General features: G+C 40.0%; 1 protein-coding gene across 1 annotated transcript; it reads left to right on the top strand.

Annotated features, from left to right (window-relative positions):
- Positions 1-14532, top strand: pmm1 (phosphomannomutase 1; the record flags this gene model as incomplete). Its single annotated transcript, XM_080722930.1, has 8 exons — positions 1-81; positions 1706-1823; positions 3157-3233; positions 3864-3955; positions 6383-6482; positions 7377-7452; positions 13190-13305; positions 14396-14532. 8 exons carry the CDS (start codon positions 1-3, stop codon positions 14516-14518), a joined length of 783 nt encoding a protein of 260 aa, XP_080579056.1. The 3' UTR covers positions 14519-14532.
- Between the last annotated feature and the right edge of the window lie 113 nt (positions 14533-14645).

Raw genomic sequence — 14645 nt, 5'->3', positions numbered from 1 at the left:
ATGGAATCAAATGGAATTTCAACAGACAGAAACATCCTATGCCTGTTTGATGTGGATGGGACTCTCACACCTCCAAGAGAGGTAAGAAATATAGTCAATGAATGGTTGCACTTGCAAGCAAACCAAACCAAACCAACCTGTTAATCTGTTTGTTAATCAATTATTCATATAGGCCTAAATTGTTAAGTGGGATTGTCTATGATTGCTTGCGCGATATGTCTCGTTACTGTCTACAAGAGAAGAGATGCAATCCTTGTTGTGTAATACAGTTTAGCGTACAACATAAACGTAAACGTATTGGGTGACGTGACAGTCACACGGTGTTCTAAATGTAAACAATTCTCTTTCAATACTTGCATTCATCCGATCTTACCTTTCAGCGATTGATTAGGCTATAACTTATCAATTGGGTCGTCTCTTCGAGATCAAACAGTTTTTGAGGCACAATAAGTAGCCTAACATCTTTAATTGGAACACCATGTTCTCTTAAAGTATAGGCTAAATTCAATATAATTATTTTTACCAAAATCTTTCATTAATATGCCTACTGTTACATTATGACAAAATATCCTCTACACACGCACAAGTTTGTGCGCGTGCATCCTACTAGTGTAGGCTACACAAGTGTTCCTGATGAGTAAAACCTGTGGTGTCAGCAGTCTTTTTCTAGCTGTTTATAAACACAACCTAGCCTAACAGCCGCGTGGCACACGACACGACACATGAATTTGACAGCCTACTACTGTGGGCCTAATTGATTATTGATTAGCCAGAACAATTAAGTGCACAGTCCTAGACTCAGACAAAAATATCAACATACCGGTAGGCCGTTATCTTTCGAAAATATATTTAGTAAGCTGTTTAAAAGCAACTGAAGATGAAACAAAACAATGTCAAGACTCATTATTTCCAGTTCCAGTGTGTGTGTGTGTGTGTGTGTGTGTGTGTGGGTGTGGGTGTGGCGCGCGCGTGTGCATGTGTGTGTGCACGTGTATATGTAAGTAAGTATTTAGGATGTGTTTCTGAGCAGCCATTGGTTGCTTCGTGTTGACACATTAGCCTATTGTACATACTCTGAACCCACTGACTTATATTACATAATGCAGCTTCCCTTTTGTGAGCCGAGGGTATTCTTGCAGCCACAATGAAAGTAGTTCTACTGCAACAGATTGCACTCTATTGTCTTTTTATTTTCTTATGCCTGTTTTAATGACCAAAACAAAACAATTAGGGGTGCACCAGTATTCAAAGTTTAAACGTTGATTGATTGATTGATTAATTGACTGAATACTTCATTAGTCAAAAATGGAAACAGCATTGAGGTACAGTAAAACACTGAAGTCTTAAAGGATTGCACAAAAAGGTCCTGACTCCTGAGGATTCCATTGTGATCCTATTGGAACAAAGTATAAAGAGATGATCGTTGAAATTTTCAGAGTCAGACAACATGTTTTCTGTCTAAAACATGTATGAAACGAGCATGAACACATCTCTTTAATCTCTGTCAGGGTTTCTGCTATTTCTTTGTAATTACATTTTTATTACACAATGCCACATAATCTTCTTTTAGCACCTGCATGATGCCGTTCATGCAGTAGCTAGCTCACTACGGCAATAAACCATCCATTAGGTGCTGAGGACTGAACTTTTTAAAATGTTTTGTTGCAAGTCATCATCTCTGCCTCTGTGTGTTTCCCCTCAACAGAAGATTCACCCAGAGTTGGATGAGTTTTTCCAGAGTCTGAGGAAGAAAGTGAAGATCGGGATAGTGGGCGGGTCAGACTATTCCAAGATTGCAGAACAGCTTGGGGAGGGGGATGATGGTGAGTACGGCATTGATTTGTATTCGCCTCAGTACTGTTACTGCATTAACTTTTAAAGTGAGGGCAAAATGGCCACTGTGTATGTAGATTGTCGTGTCACTTCCCCATCAGGCCTCTCTATCCTACATAAGAAAAGCCTATTATGTTTACATTATTCTACAGCACTGAATTCATATAAATGAATGTAAATGTTATCTGGGGTTCATAGGCCAGTGTGGAGTAGAGAGTGATAGGAAAGATCGGTTGGGAATATAACATGCAATATGAGTCATGTGCTAAACACAGACTCAAGTGTCCCAAGTACTTGACATTATGCTCTTATACACAAGCACGTGGCTAGTATGTATTCACTATAGATAGCCACAGAGAGAGAGTCCAAACATCAGACTTCAGCAAGGTAATGTATCTGGAAGCTGTTGTAATTAGATCAGTCATTATTGTCCTGCTCTGACACAGCAAGACACCATCACTCGTCTGTCATTTAGGGTCCTCTGTTCATGTCTATATGTATTCAAGAACCTAGTCAACAGAGTTAACCTATGTCATTGTAACTGACTTCTGTTGCTCACAAAGGGACCCTAATGTCCTGAGCTTGTTTACTCAACTGCTTATGATAACGGTGGAACTACACACCATCATTCCTCACCCCTAAACGTTCCACCTGCCATCAAATACAGCTGGCTGGGTACCATATGTCTGAAACCCAGCTGTCAATATTAGGTCTCAACTAGTGCCAACTAAGACTCCTCTCTGAGACACATGATTGGGTAGGGACGCAAAGGATGCCAAAAATGGCACGGTTTTGTGTAACTAATATTTGTATACCAGGATTAGTTTCAAATTAGGCTATGCAATACTAAATGAAGTAGCCATAATATTTTATAAACTCCCCGTGGACAGTAACTCATTTTATGTCCACTCTGTATGAGATGATAAATGACAATACTGACAAATATAACAGTAATGCTGTCTAAATATCAAGTTATTGCAGACACAGTTTAGATTCGGATATTCCTATGCACAAGGGCAGTATAGGCCCATTGACCAATTAACAAGAAGCCAAAGTGAGTGTTAAGGTCATGCAGATTAAACCTATTGCCTATTCCAGGTTACTCTGTAATCTGTTACGAAGCATAATCCCATGAAACACTGAGACAGATATAGCAGGCCAGTATTCTGGGTTGCACTGTTATGACCTTATGATGTCTGCAGTAAAAAATAGATCAGCCTACTTTGTTATTCTTGAGACTATGAAATTGGAGCACTAGACTAGAAAATCAGGGTGGGTCTGTGTTACTGACTATACTAAATTGACTCATTTTCTGTCTTGCAGTGATACACAAATTTGACTATGTATTTGCTGAGAATGGCACAGTACAGTACAAAGATGGGAAACTCCTCTCAAAGCATGTGAGTGTGCACATAAAGGCCCTTGTGTTTGTTTTGTTTTGCCAATTTACATTGCCATGGGTGTCGACTGTACAAATGGGTGTGACCCGGACTGAAATAATTTAGATAATTACTCATTTAGACCCGAGGCTGATTCTAAAACGCCTTCTAAATCCTGACCTAACCTCAACATTTTCATTTGGAAAATCGCACAAGTGCGAAGTGAGCGGTGCAATTTTCAAACACAACACACCTGCATATCTCCTTGTATGGGCCATTCTGTCCATGATGTCAGTTACTTTATGAGTATGAGCACGGATCTCCATACATACTGTAGATCTGTGTTCATGATTGTTTTTGCCTGATACACACAAAGTGAAACCGCTCAAAAAGAAAAGAAAGAACTGGCGTTCCCAGCTTGAAAGGCATACTGCTGTAGGTGTTCCAGGTCTAAATGAGTACACTGACATTGGAGTTTACCTTACCTGACCTCATCTTTTCTTAATGAATGTAAACAACAGATGTTTTCATGCTTGGCTTGATGGAAGACTGTATGCTCTGCATTGTAAAAAGAAAAGATAAGAAGAAAATGCCATTTGTACCACTTTACCGTGTAAAGTGGTATTTATTATTTTTATTTCATCTCTGCAGGCCATTCAGAACCAGATAGGAGAGGAGCTTCTACAAGACCTCATCAACTTCTGTCTCAGCTATATGGGGCTCATCAAACTGCCTAAGAAAAGGTATGTCTGCACCCATAAGACACATACTGTAATACACGCATGTACAGACTGTGTGAAGTTTATTGTCACATCACAAGTGTACACCAGGTATAAAGTGGGTGAAATGAGTTTGTGTAAGTATCCTATGAATTGCAGCTGTGTTGTTAAATTTAAAAAAAATATATTGTATCGTGAAAAATATAAGAATACATACAGCATAATACTGTAAAGCAAGGTTCTAACCGCACCGATTCGGCCACGAATCGGCGGCGGAAAGCGTCTGCTGCCGACCGGGAGCCATCGGCAACTTGTCGGCAAGAGGCGCTTGCCGTCGATAGGGCTGTCGGAACCCGTCGCTCGAAAACCGAACCTGCTCAGTCTTTTGCTATAGGTCGGTAGGATTGAGGCGACTAGTGGACATTAGTTTGCTGCAGCTGCAGAAACAAAGCCTAAATAAGCCAGAGACATTTTCCCGTCGCACATTTTAACTAAATACCATTCTCAATCTCAACTCTCAATTGCTATTCCAATCTGATCCAAAGCAAAGCTAGTAGAAGGCTAGCAATAGTGCTGCAGCTGCCCGTGTTGTTGTTTTTTTTCCTCTGCACGGAGAACGCAGTCGCAGAGTGCCTCCGGTTGCCAGATTCTGTGAGTGAAATAAGCGACCAGGCCTATGAAAATAAGCCCAAAAGCAGCGACCAGTTTCACCTATTGAGCTCTATTACATTAGTTATTTTCTAAACGAATGTTGAAAGCAAGGCCAAATATGCAACTACACTTCAGAAACAAGCTCAAATAAAAGCAACCCACAACTAGCAACATTATGCCATACAGTAACTACAGTCGGCGTCGGCTAGAAAAACAACAAAAATAAATAAGTGCTTAGTTTTTTGCAGTTCTTTGGAGTTGTTTGCAGTCTGTGTACAGTCAGAAGGAGTCTTCTGTAGGCTGTTTGGTGTGGAGACACCAAGACACACTCATACTCCCACACTCAAGCTAGACAGACATACATGTATAAAGTTTCACATGCCTATGCGCACACACACACACACACACACACACACACACACACACACACACACACACACACACACACACACACACACACACACACACACACACACACACACACACACACACACAATGGAAATAATGAGTCTTGACATTGTTTTGTTTCATCTTCAATTGCTTTTAAACAACCTACTAAATCTATTTTCGAAAGATAGGTATCGGCCTATGTTGATATTTTTGTCTGAGTCTAGGACTCAATCACAGACGAGGTCACACCCACACAGACTGTATGCTGTAGTGTACACTGTACATGCACCTTTGACCTATATCCAACTGCACGTGTACAGTAGCTCTCCTGGAGGCCCCAGGCCCTCTCATGGACTGACACACTCATCACTCACAGCCAGAAATGGTGCATCAATGCCACCAGGGAGGCGGGCCACCAGCTAAATTCAGAATGTTTTGATTCTATCTGTAGTAATGTTATGCATGCTAACTGGTTGAGCTGCCAGGACAACACACAACAGGCATTTGGGAATGTTTCTTTAGCCCATTTTCCACTGGTCCAACACCACACCACTCCACACCGCCCACTTGTGCCAGGTTTAACACTCCAAGGACCTGGGTAGAGTGGTGTGAAAAAGTATTCAATCTAGAGTAGGTCTGAGCTAGGCCAAACAGGGCCAAACACTTCATAATGACCGATCACTCACTGACTTTTCATTTAGACCACCAGGATATAGTTGTAATACATGATAATAGATTCCATTGTGTTATTATAATCTATTCTAATTATCATAGTAATACATTAATACTTTATAGTGTATTATAATCACAGGTATAATCCATTATAGTGTATTATAATTTAGGATAGTTGTAATGCAAATGTATATTGTATTATGATCACAGTTTAAAGGGTCAATTTGTTTCTTACCGATAGGGGTACTTTTGTGTAATGGAAAATGTCGATATTTTTATGTGGTGTGGTGTAGTGTGGTGTGGTGGTAAAGCTGTAGTCGAAAAGGGGCTTTTGTTTCAATGACTAACATTTAGCCTGAAAAAGCTCCCACACGTCCCCAAATGCCAATTCTTTCTTTTATTTGATTTTTTCATTTGAAGTGTGAGGTTTTTCTGCAAAATTTCTTGGCCCTAGTTTGTTCTTCTCTTATGCACCTGTCGCTCTGTAGGGCTAATTTTAACAGATAAATCAGACTTAGTTTATACACCATAACACAAGGGTGTCTCCTTTCTAAGAAGAGCAGATGCACTACCTACCAACATGTCACATCACAATGTGTTGTTATCTTAAAGATCAGATCTTTTTGGCAATCAACACTATACTATGGAGCATAAATGAAGCTTTACTGGGACTGGCATACTGATGCGACCAAATCCTAGTTCCAAATCTTTAAAAGATGTTCCTGTTCTTTCTCCTAGGGGCACCTTCATTGAGTTCCGCAATGGAATGCTCAACATTTCACCCATTGGCCGGAGCTGCACACTTGAAGAGCGAATTGAATTCTCCGAAATTGACAAGGTTTGCTTGATTGATTGAACTTTATTAGATAGAAATGTAAACGGCACGAGGTACAGTCAGACATTTGAGCTAAAAGGATAACACGAAAAAAGTCTCGGGGACTTGTTTCCATTGTGGTCCTATGTATTCCAGTGACGTTCCAGCAGTGAATCCTTGCTAGTGATTACGCCATTGTTCCTTTGCTTAAAAGGATACTGTAATTGAATTGCTGATGTATATATCATAGTCTATAGAAGACAATATTTACAATACTATCCAGTCTGTTTTGGCCTTTGTTTTTTTCCCCATAATATTCCTAGACACCCAAATGGTCTATGGAACATGCTAATAGAACATTAACCATTCAACAAATAACTAGAAATAATGTTGAAAATCATGATGGTGTGCCTCATTTATGCATGGTTGGGAAGGAGAGAGAAGATGGCGAGAGAATTACATAGGGAAAGTGTATGCACTGACTGAGTTTGAACGAGACACAAGGAAAAGTCAAAACAATGTTGTGCTTTCAAAAGAGCTTAACAGGGAGCCCATTGAAGTTTCACAGAGCCATGAGACGGGGAGGATAGTGGTCAGATGAAGATTAGAGCTTTAACTCTTCAGCTGTCTGAAGACCAACGTTATTATAATTTTGTATGAATGTAGTTTCTTGTTTTCAATTTAGTTTCAGTTAGACTCACGAGTGTGTTTGCTTTGCTTAGTATACAAAGGTCATTGAAGGATAAAATACAGTATATGTGATGAAATGGGACATTACAATCAATGATTGTTTTCATTACAGTACTACCATTGCCATATTTACACTTCGTTGCATTTCATCTTTTTTCTTTTTCTTTGACACTTGTGACAAGGTAAAAATTAACATTAAGATGCCATGTCCATGCTATGTCCCTACAGAGAGAGAAAATCAGAGAGAAGTTTGTTAGTGCACTACAAGAGGAGTTTGCTGGGAAGGGACTACGCTTCACAAGAGGTGAGTCTTATTCCTCACAGTCAGCTGGCATAGATGAATGTGTTTCCCGGGAAATGGAAGAAAAGAAGGACATTATTCCTTACTGAGGTCTGTCTGAATTTGTAGTCAATGCACGACACTGCTAACTCAAAAAGCACAAGCATCTAGTGCTTTAGTTGGACTCTAACTCAAAGAACACAAGCATCTAGTGCTTTAGTTGGACTAGTAGTTGGTGAAATAATGTGTTACTACTGGGCACTGTGGGCAGTGGGAATCATCGTAACCATTTTCAACCTGGCATCCCTATTTTGAGCGTCTCAATATGAAAAGAAAATGCAGATCTACAAGCTCTCAACATATCGTAACATGATATGATATGATATGATATGATATGATATGAGCTTGTAGATAATCTTTTTACAAAACAACTATGCTACTGATATCTAGTTTGTATAGTTTCCTTTTCCAGAGTGTGTGAATGTTCTTCAGCAGTCATGCTGAATGACCATAACATGTCATTATAGCCTATTACAGAGTTTCAGTTGGTTTCAGTAATGCATTCTAACAGGGAAAAGATGCATTCTAACCATACTGATCATTCCCACGAAATGGAACTGCCTGCTTACTGGTTTATTGTGGTAAGGAAGATAGTTAACTATCTTTCTTTCTTTTGTTTATTTTTTTTATACTCGTGTGTGGACCTCTGTAAAAGAACACAATTATCTGACAGCACTTCTTAGTAAATGTGTACAGTGTAAAAACATATGGGTAGACAGACAGATGTATTCATTTGGCCATTTGACTTGACAATATAGATTATTTTGGTGCCTCACCTGCCAGACTGCTAAAATAGCTGTGTGAAATGTGTATTTATTTACTTGTCAGCTAGTTCATTGCACAATTAAAATTAAAAGTTATTTTCATATTGAAGTTATACTTCATAACAAAATGTTTAACCATCAACACGTTTATGATATTTTTTATGTGAAACATCGGTAATCGTCGGTGGGCTAGGAATATCCAACACAACGCCTGGCACCGGTCAGGCTCTAATTATGGCAACTTCGGCGATGCCAGAAATATTTGGTTGTAATTTTCCACCCATCCAAATCACTTTCTTATCGATTATCAAGATAACGAATGGTCGCTCGAACTCCTTGTCTTACGGTCTACATCAGTTTATAACTCACCAATACTCCTCCGTTATCTTGATTGTTCTACAAAGACTTTGTTTATTGAACGTTATCTGTTGAATAAGACTCAACTAGTTATTGAAGTGTAAAGTGGACATGTTGTTGTGGACATTGGAACACATTCGCACACATACACACAGACTTATACAAACACACACGTACACAGTAAAATCCTCAGTGTTCATTTATGCATTTGTAACTCTGATAGTGTACCCTTGCCGGTCTATTTGGTTACATTTGTACATTCTCAGAGTCAAATTAACAGTGGGGATTTTACAGTGTACGTGCTCATCCGAGGAAACCTGCATGGGCTGCATGCACACACACACACACACACACACACACACACACACACACACACACACACACACACACACACTGCTTCCCATCCCTGATGTGAACGTACTGTAGGAGCAGAGAGTGAGATGTTTTCTTCTGGTTAATCACATACTTGGTGTTTGCTCACTGGTGCAGCGAGGTGAGAGGTTCTGTTAATGACTTGTGAAACTGTACACAGTTCAGACACACTGCTGTGCACAAGACAGACTACCGGTAGTCTGTTTCATCTCATGCGTCTCCTTGCTAATGGCTCGTAGCAGAACTGGAAGTATCATTAAACAGAGTAGGCTACGGTACATAGTGTCCTCATTAAATTTGTACCAGGGGGCCAGTTGTCCGGATTTAAAATGAAGCAAACACAGAACTAAAAGTTCCTATGATTGGCCGCTAGTTGCGCTGTTCTGGTACCAAAAGCAACATTTTCTCCATAGGATTCCATTCATTTCCTCCGAATTTGATTTTCGTACTTTATTAAACATTCTCATAAATACTTTATGGTTCCTGTCGCTAGTTTAAAGCCTCGTTTCAATCACCATGATATGCGTTTTGTGAAAATATTGTCCAATTTATGTTATAATAGATGTTAAAGCAGGGTATGCTGTAGGCGGGCTTGTGATGATTCTTCTTTGTGTGCTTTATTTTCTGCAAGCTTAAGACAATATCCCATGTATCCTTGCGGTTGCACGTGACCGTTGGCAGCCTTCCTTGGGTATGCTTGGGTACCATGATGGTGACACCCATACAAGGGCAAAAAAAGCTTCATTTTCACAGCCTAGAAACCAATGGTTTCCCACCGTCCATATTTTTACAGTCTATGATTTGTACACTAACTACACTCTCAGTTACAAATACCGTAATTGCCGGACTATAAGCCGCAGCTTTTTTCCCATGTTTTGAACCCTGCGGCTTATACAACGGTGCGGCTTATATAAGGATTTTTACAGCTAACGGCCAGTTAGTTCGTTTTACAATAGTCTTTAACAAGGATTTATATAGAGATTTTTACAGCTAACGGCCACCAGGGGCACTCTAGCGGGAAGCAGGAGGGACACCTGCGGCTTATAGTCAGGTGCGGCTTATATATGTAAACATTCGTTTTTTATCCTAAATTTAGCTGGTGCGGCTTATATTCAGGTGCGGCTTATAGTCCAGCAATTACGGTAGATGCATTTGGAATTTTATGTGATTGTGATGTGTGTGATACTGGTTCTCAGATATAACAACTCAGACATACGCAGAGACACACACATGCATACTGCACAGAGAAAGCACAAATCTACTAAAGTAATGTTGTTACATATCTGTAGGCATAGAGCTGGGGCGCCGCTATGGATTTTTAGTTATCGTGGTAATACATCACTGTTGACCGACGGTATGGCGGTAGAACGGTATCTCCCCCAAAAATGTGTTTGAATGAAATAAAATAATAATAATAATAAAAAAAGATATAAACATTTTTTTTAAATATATTAGAAATAATAATGCTGTTATTGCACCAAGCTCTAACATACACACAGGCACACTTTAGTTTGCTGAGGTGGGACATGAGGCCGGGGAGAATTGGCTGCAGAAGAGCCAGCTCCACGGATATTGCTGTTTGCACTTTTCAGGGCAAGTTTTATGTGTTTGCCTTCTGCAGCCTGTATCTGCCTCTGCAGCAATGACTGATATTGCTACTATCTTCTTCTCTGATACAAGTTTAACAAAGAAAGTTTTCATTCATTGAAACTGCTTTTCACAATGGTTCCTTTTTGTGTTGGGTCGGGAAGCTGAACTTTAACTGAACTTAACTTTTAAACGTATTGGCGAGAAACAGGAAACAAGAAAAGTTCTCTGCAAATTTCATGGTTTCCCTGGCTTCAGGTTGTGTATAAAACATAGGGTGACCATATTTTCAAAAGCCCAAACCAGGATTCTTATCACTTAAATCTGATTTCAAAAACAGCGACAATAGACAATCTACAGGCTCACACGACATGCGTCGCAATGTGACATATCGTGAGTTTATAGATTGCAATTTTTGACCATTTCTGTGACATTTTGTATTTAGTCTATTTCTATTTGTATTTTCACCTGGTGTTTTCACCAGGATGTACCAGTACAATTAGTTTAGCTCTTAGCACAACTAACTAGTGTAGTGACTGCAGCTTTTAACAGAACAAACCCTCATAAACATCTATGTACAATTTGGTACTAGTGAATGCTGAAAACCGCTGCCTTTTTGTGTGTTCGAGATATTTGTCAGGACTCTTGACACCAGCTTGAAACTGGGACAATCCCAGCACTGAGACATCGGGTCACCATAATGAAACAACGACGCAACGGGGGAAGGGTCAGCAAAGGAAAGAGTGGCAGTAAACCCGAGGGTGCTGCGTCAGGGGTGTGTGAGGGGAACACAACTTCTCATTGGCTGGATTGTCATCAGCTGTAACACTTTATGCTTAGCTATTGTAGTTGTAGAGTTGTTCAGTTTGAAGGGGGATGGGTATGAAGTCAAATCTAAACTGTTCCTTTTCAAAAAGAAAGACAGGGATCTGTCAGTCACATTCCAAGCTTGAAAAGATTGATTAATTGATTGAAGTTTGCATAGAAAAAGCACAGCACAGGACAGTACAGTACAGTTCTAGCCTGGCTTAGCCCGACTCTATACTAATGCAGCTAAATAACTGCAGTATAATATCATAGTATCCCCACCTTGTTTTAACATGGTTGGATTGTGTCTAACTGAGCTAGGCATTCCCATTGCAGGCGCTATACTAAACGGATTTCCCATAGCTAGTGAGTGGTTTTAGAATCCGCTTTGCACTTTCCCATACGTGTGTAGGCAAGACAGACATTTTAGGGACCACACCTCCAGGCGCAAATAACGGAGTCAGCATAGAGCGGCCGTACGATACGGTTTGGGGACAGCACCCAGTGGTGTAAAATAACTAAGTACATTTACTTAAGTACTGTACTTAAAGTACAATTTTGAGGTATTTGTACTTGCCTTGAGTATTTCCCATTTCCAATACTTTTACTTCTACTCCACTACATCTCGGATCCAAATATTGAACTTTTACTCCACTACAATTATTTGAAATTTAGTTATTTAGTTACTTTGCAGATATAAATGATAATATTATAAAACATTAAACCACTTTAGCCCTAGTTTATACCTTGGCTATTTTCAAATAGCCAAGGTTTTCAAATAGCCGATCTACAAGCTCACAACGCATCGCGATGCGACGCGTTGTGAGCTTGTAGATCTGCTATTTTCAAACATGTTGTACTTTTACTTTTGGTACTTTCAGTACTTTTTGATTCCAATACTTTCATACTTTTATTCAAGTACATTTTGAATTCCAGACTTTTACTTGTAACAGAGTACTTCTACCTGTACATTGCTGTATTGATACTTTTACTCAAGTAAAGAATCCGAGTCCTTTTCCCACCACTGACAGCACCTTGCCTTGTGCGTAATGAATGGGCAAGCAGACAGAGCCAGGGGATAAGCGCAGGGTGGAAGATAGGACCCATGGAACCTTGTCCCCTAATGACATGCCCACAATAGGGATGCAAGGCTGAGTGTAGAGTGGAGTTGTTTCCACCACCTGACTGTCTGCAAAGAATGTCAGTTCCCACCATAATAATACTGTTGGACAAACAATTAAAATGCCAGAACATCAGATCACAGTCACTGCACACAGGCATCACAGGGAATGCAAAAACACTTTGTTGTCCAGCTCTGTACAATGCAGATGTACCGTGTGTTGTGTTGTATTGTCAATGTGGTCACCATAAGGTAAGTCAACAAGGACAAAATCAAATATGATATTGTTGGTGAGAATATTGTGATTATATGTATGTATATTGTCGTTGTCGGGTGGAAACCTTGTATGTCCAAAACTGTTTGTTTTGCATTTATCATTTTTAAAATGATTTAAACTAGTGAAAACAGCCGATCTACAAGCACACAACGCCTCGCACCGTGAGGCGTTGTGTGCTTGTAGATCAGCTGTTTTCACTACTTTTTGTGTGATGGCCTTGTATGATGAAGCAGTGCTTTACTTTGCGCAGAAATGTACAAATTTGAAACTTGGAGATACAAGGTTTCTGCCCGACAGTGACGATATGCAAGCTCTGATTTCCAGTTTAAGGAAACCGTTGACATAACTGTTCAAGACCATTGGAATAGCACAAAGTAAATGCCCCTGTTCATCCAATTTTCGACCTTTTTTGCTCAGGTGGTCTCATCAGTTTTGATGTCTTCCCTGAGGGCTGGGACAAGAGGCTGTGTCTGGAGGCATTAGAGAGGGAAGGCCTGGACGCTATCTACTTCTTTGGCAATGAGACCTCATTTGTAAGTAAAGAGAATGTTTATAGATTAAGTCAAATGTTACAATGCAATGAAAACAATGACTATACATGAACAGAGGTTAATATAAATAAAAGTATTTTCCAACATTAAAGCTGTTTAAATTTGAAATTAAGCTTTTGTAGAAGTTCAAATTTAACTGGTGGGTGCGGCGTGCTCCCATGATAGTATACCCAGGTTTGATTTGCGGTGATCCTTGCTGGGGAAGAAAGAGAGTGAGAGAAAGGTTATAAGTAGAGCAGTGATATAAAGCAGTGGTTCTCAACCTTTTCAGGCCGCAACCTCCAAAATAATCACCTGCACCCTGCACAAGCACTCTTGTAGGAGTTGGCATTACATTTAGTTTGACTCGATCCATCCCATTGTAAAAAATAGCCGATCTACAAGCTCACAATGCCTCACGTTGCGAGGCGTTTTGAGCATGTAGATCTGCTATTTTCACAATTTCTGCCTCTAATATTTGACAATTTGACCAATGTTTGACCAGAGGTATTAAAAAAGGTCTTTAAAGTCCTTAAATTGTCACTTTAGAAATGTGCAGATGTATACACTTATAATGTATGTTGGTATGTTTACTCTTGATTGAGTGAGAAAACAATGTTAACATTTAGCTAAACATCTGGAGACCCCCCCAAAATAATTTGGGGACCCCTCTGGGGGTCCAGACCCACAGGTTGAGAACCACTGATATAAAGAGCGAGGGCTAGAAATAGATCTTGTGCTGCTGTGGACGTGTTGACATTGATAAGATGTGATGAAACCTTTCCAAGGAGTTCAGTAAGAGAGATAACACAGGGGTTGTGGAATGTTTTGCAGCCATTCAGAAGAATAAAGATCAAGGGTGAAAGGTCATGGGCTTAGCTCAGAGGAGCTGACCCTTGGCAGAAAGAATGTTGCCATTTGTGTCTGTGACTGACTTCTTTTACAAAGGAGGAGAGATAGAATGGTCTAACCGGTGTTCACATCCACAGTACAACACTTACATATAGACATTTATAGGCTTGTTTGTGCACAGGCGGTAAAACAAAAAGCCCTACGTGATTATTCTATTGTCTCACTTTATTTCTTCTCCTAGGGTGGAAATGATTATGAAATTTTCAATGACCCACGGACGATCGGGTTCACGGTCTACTCCCCAGAAGATACAGCAAGGCTTTGTCGAGAGATTTTTTTTGATGCTCCACCCAACGAGTCTTGATTGATCAAGCTCCCCTCAGTCTCATGGCTCTTTTCCACTGCAAGAACTAAGCGAACCGTGCTGTGCAATGAAAAGTGTTTCATGGGTTCTTCTGTATTTGTTTCCACACCGTTGTGGCTGGGTTTCA

Source organism: Nannobrachium achirus (assembly GCF_963921795.1).
Source record: "Nannobrachium achirus genome assembly, chromosome: 4".
Classification (NCBI taxonomy): Eukaryota; Metazoa; Chordata; class Actinopteri; order Myctophiformes; family Myctophidae; genus Nannobrachium; species Nannobrachium achirus.
Note: the sequence above shows the minus strand (reverse complement) of the source record. Positions and strands in the feature narration are given on the sequence as shown.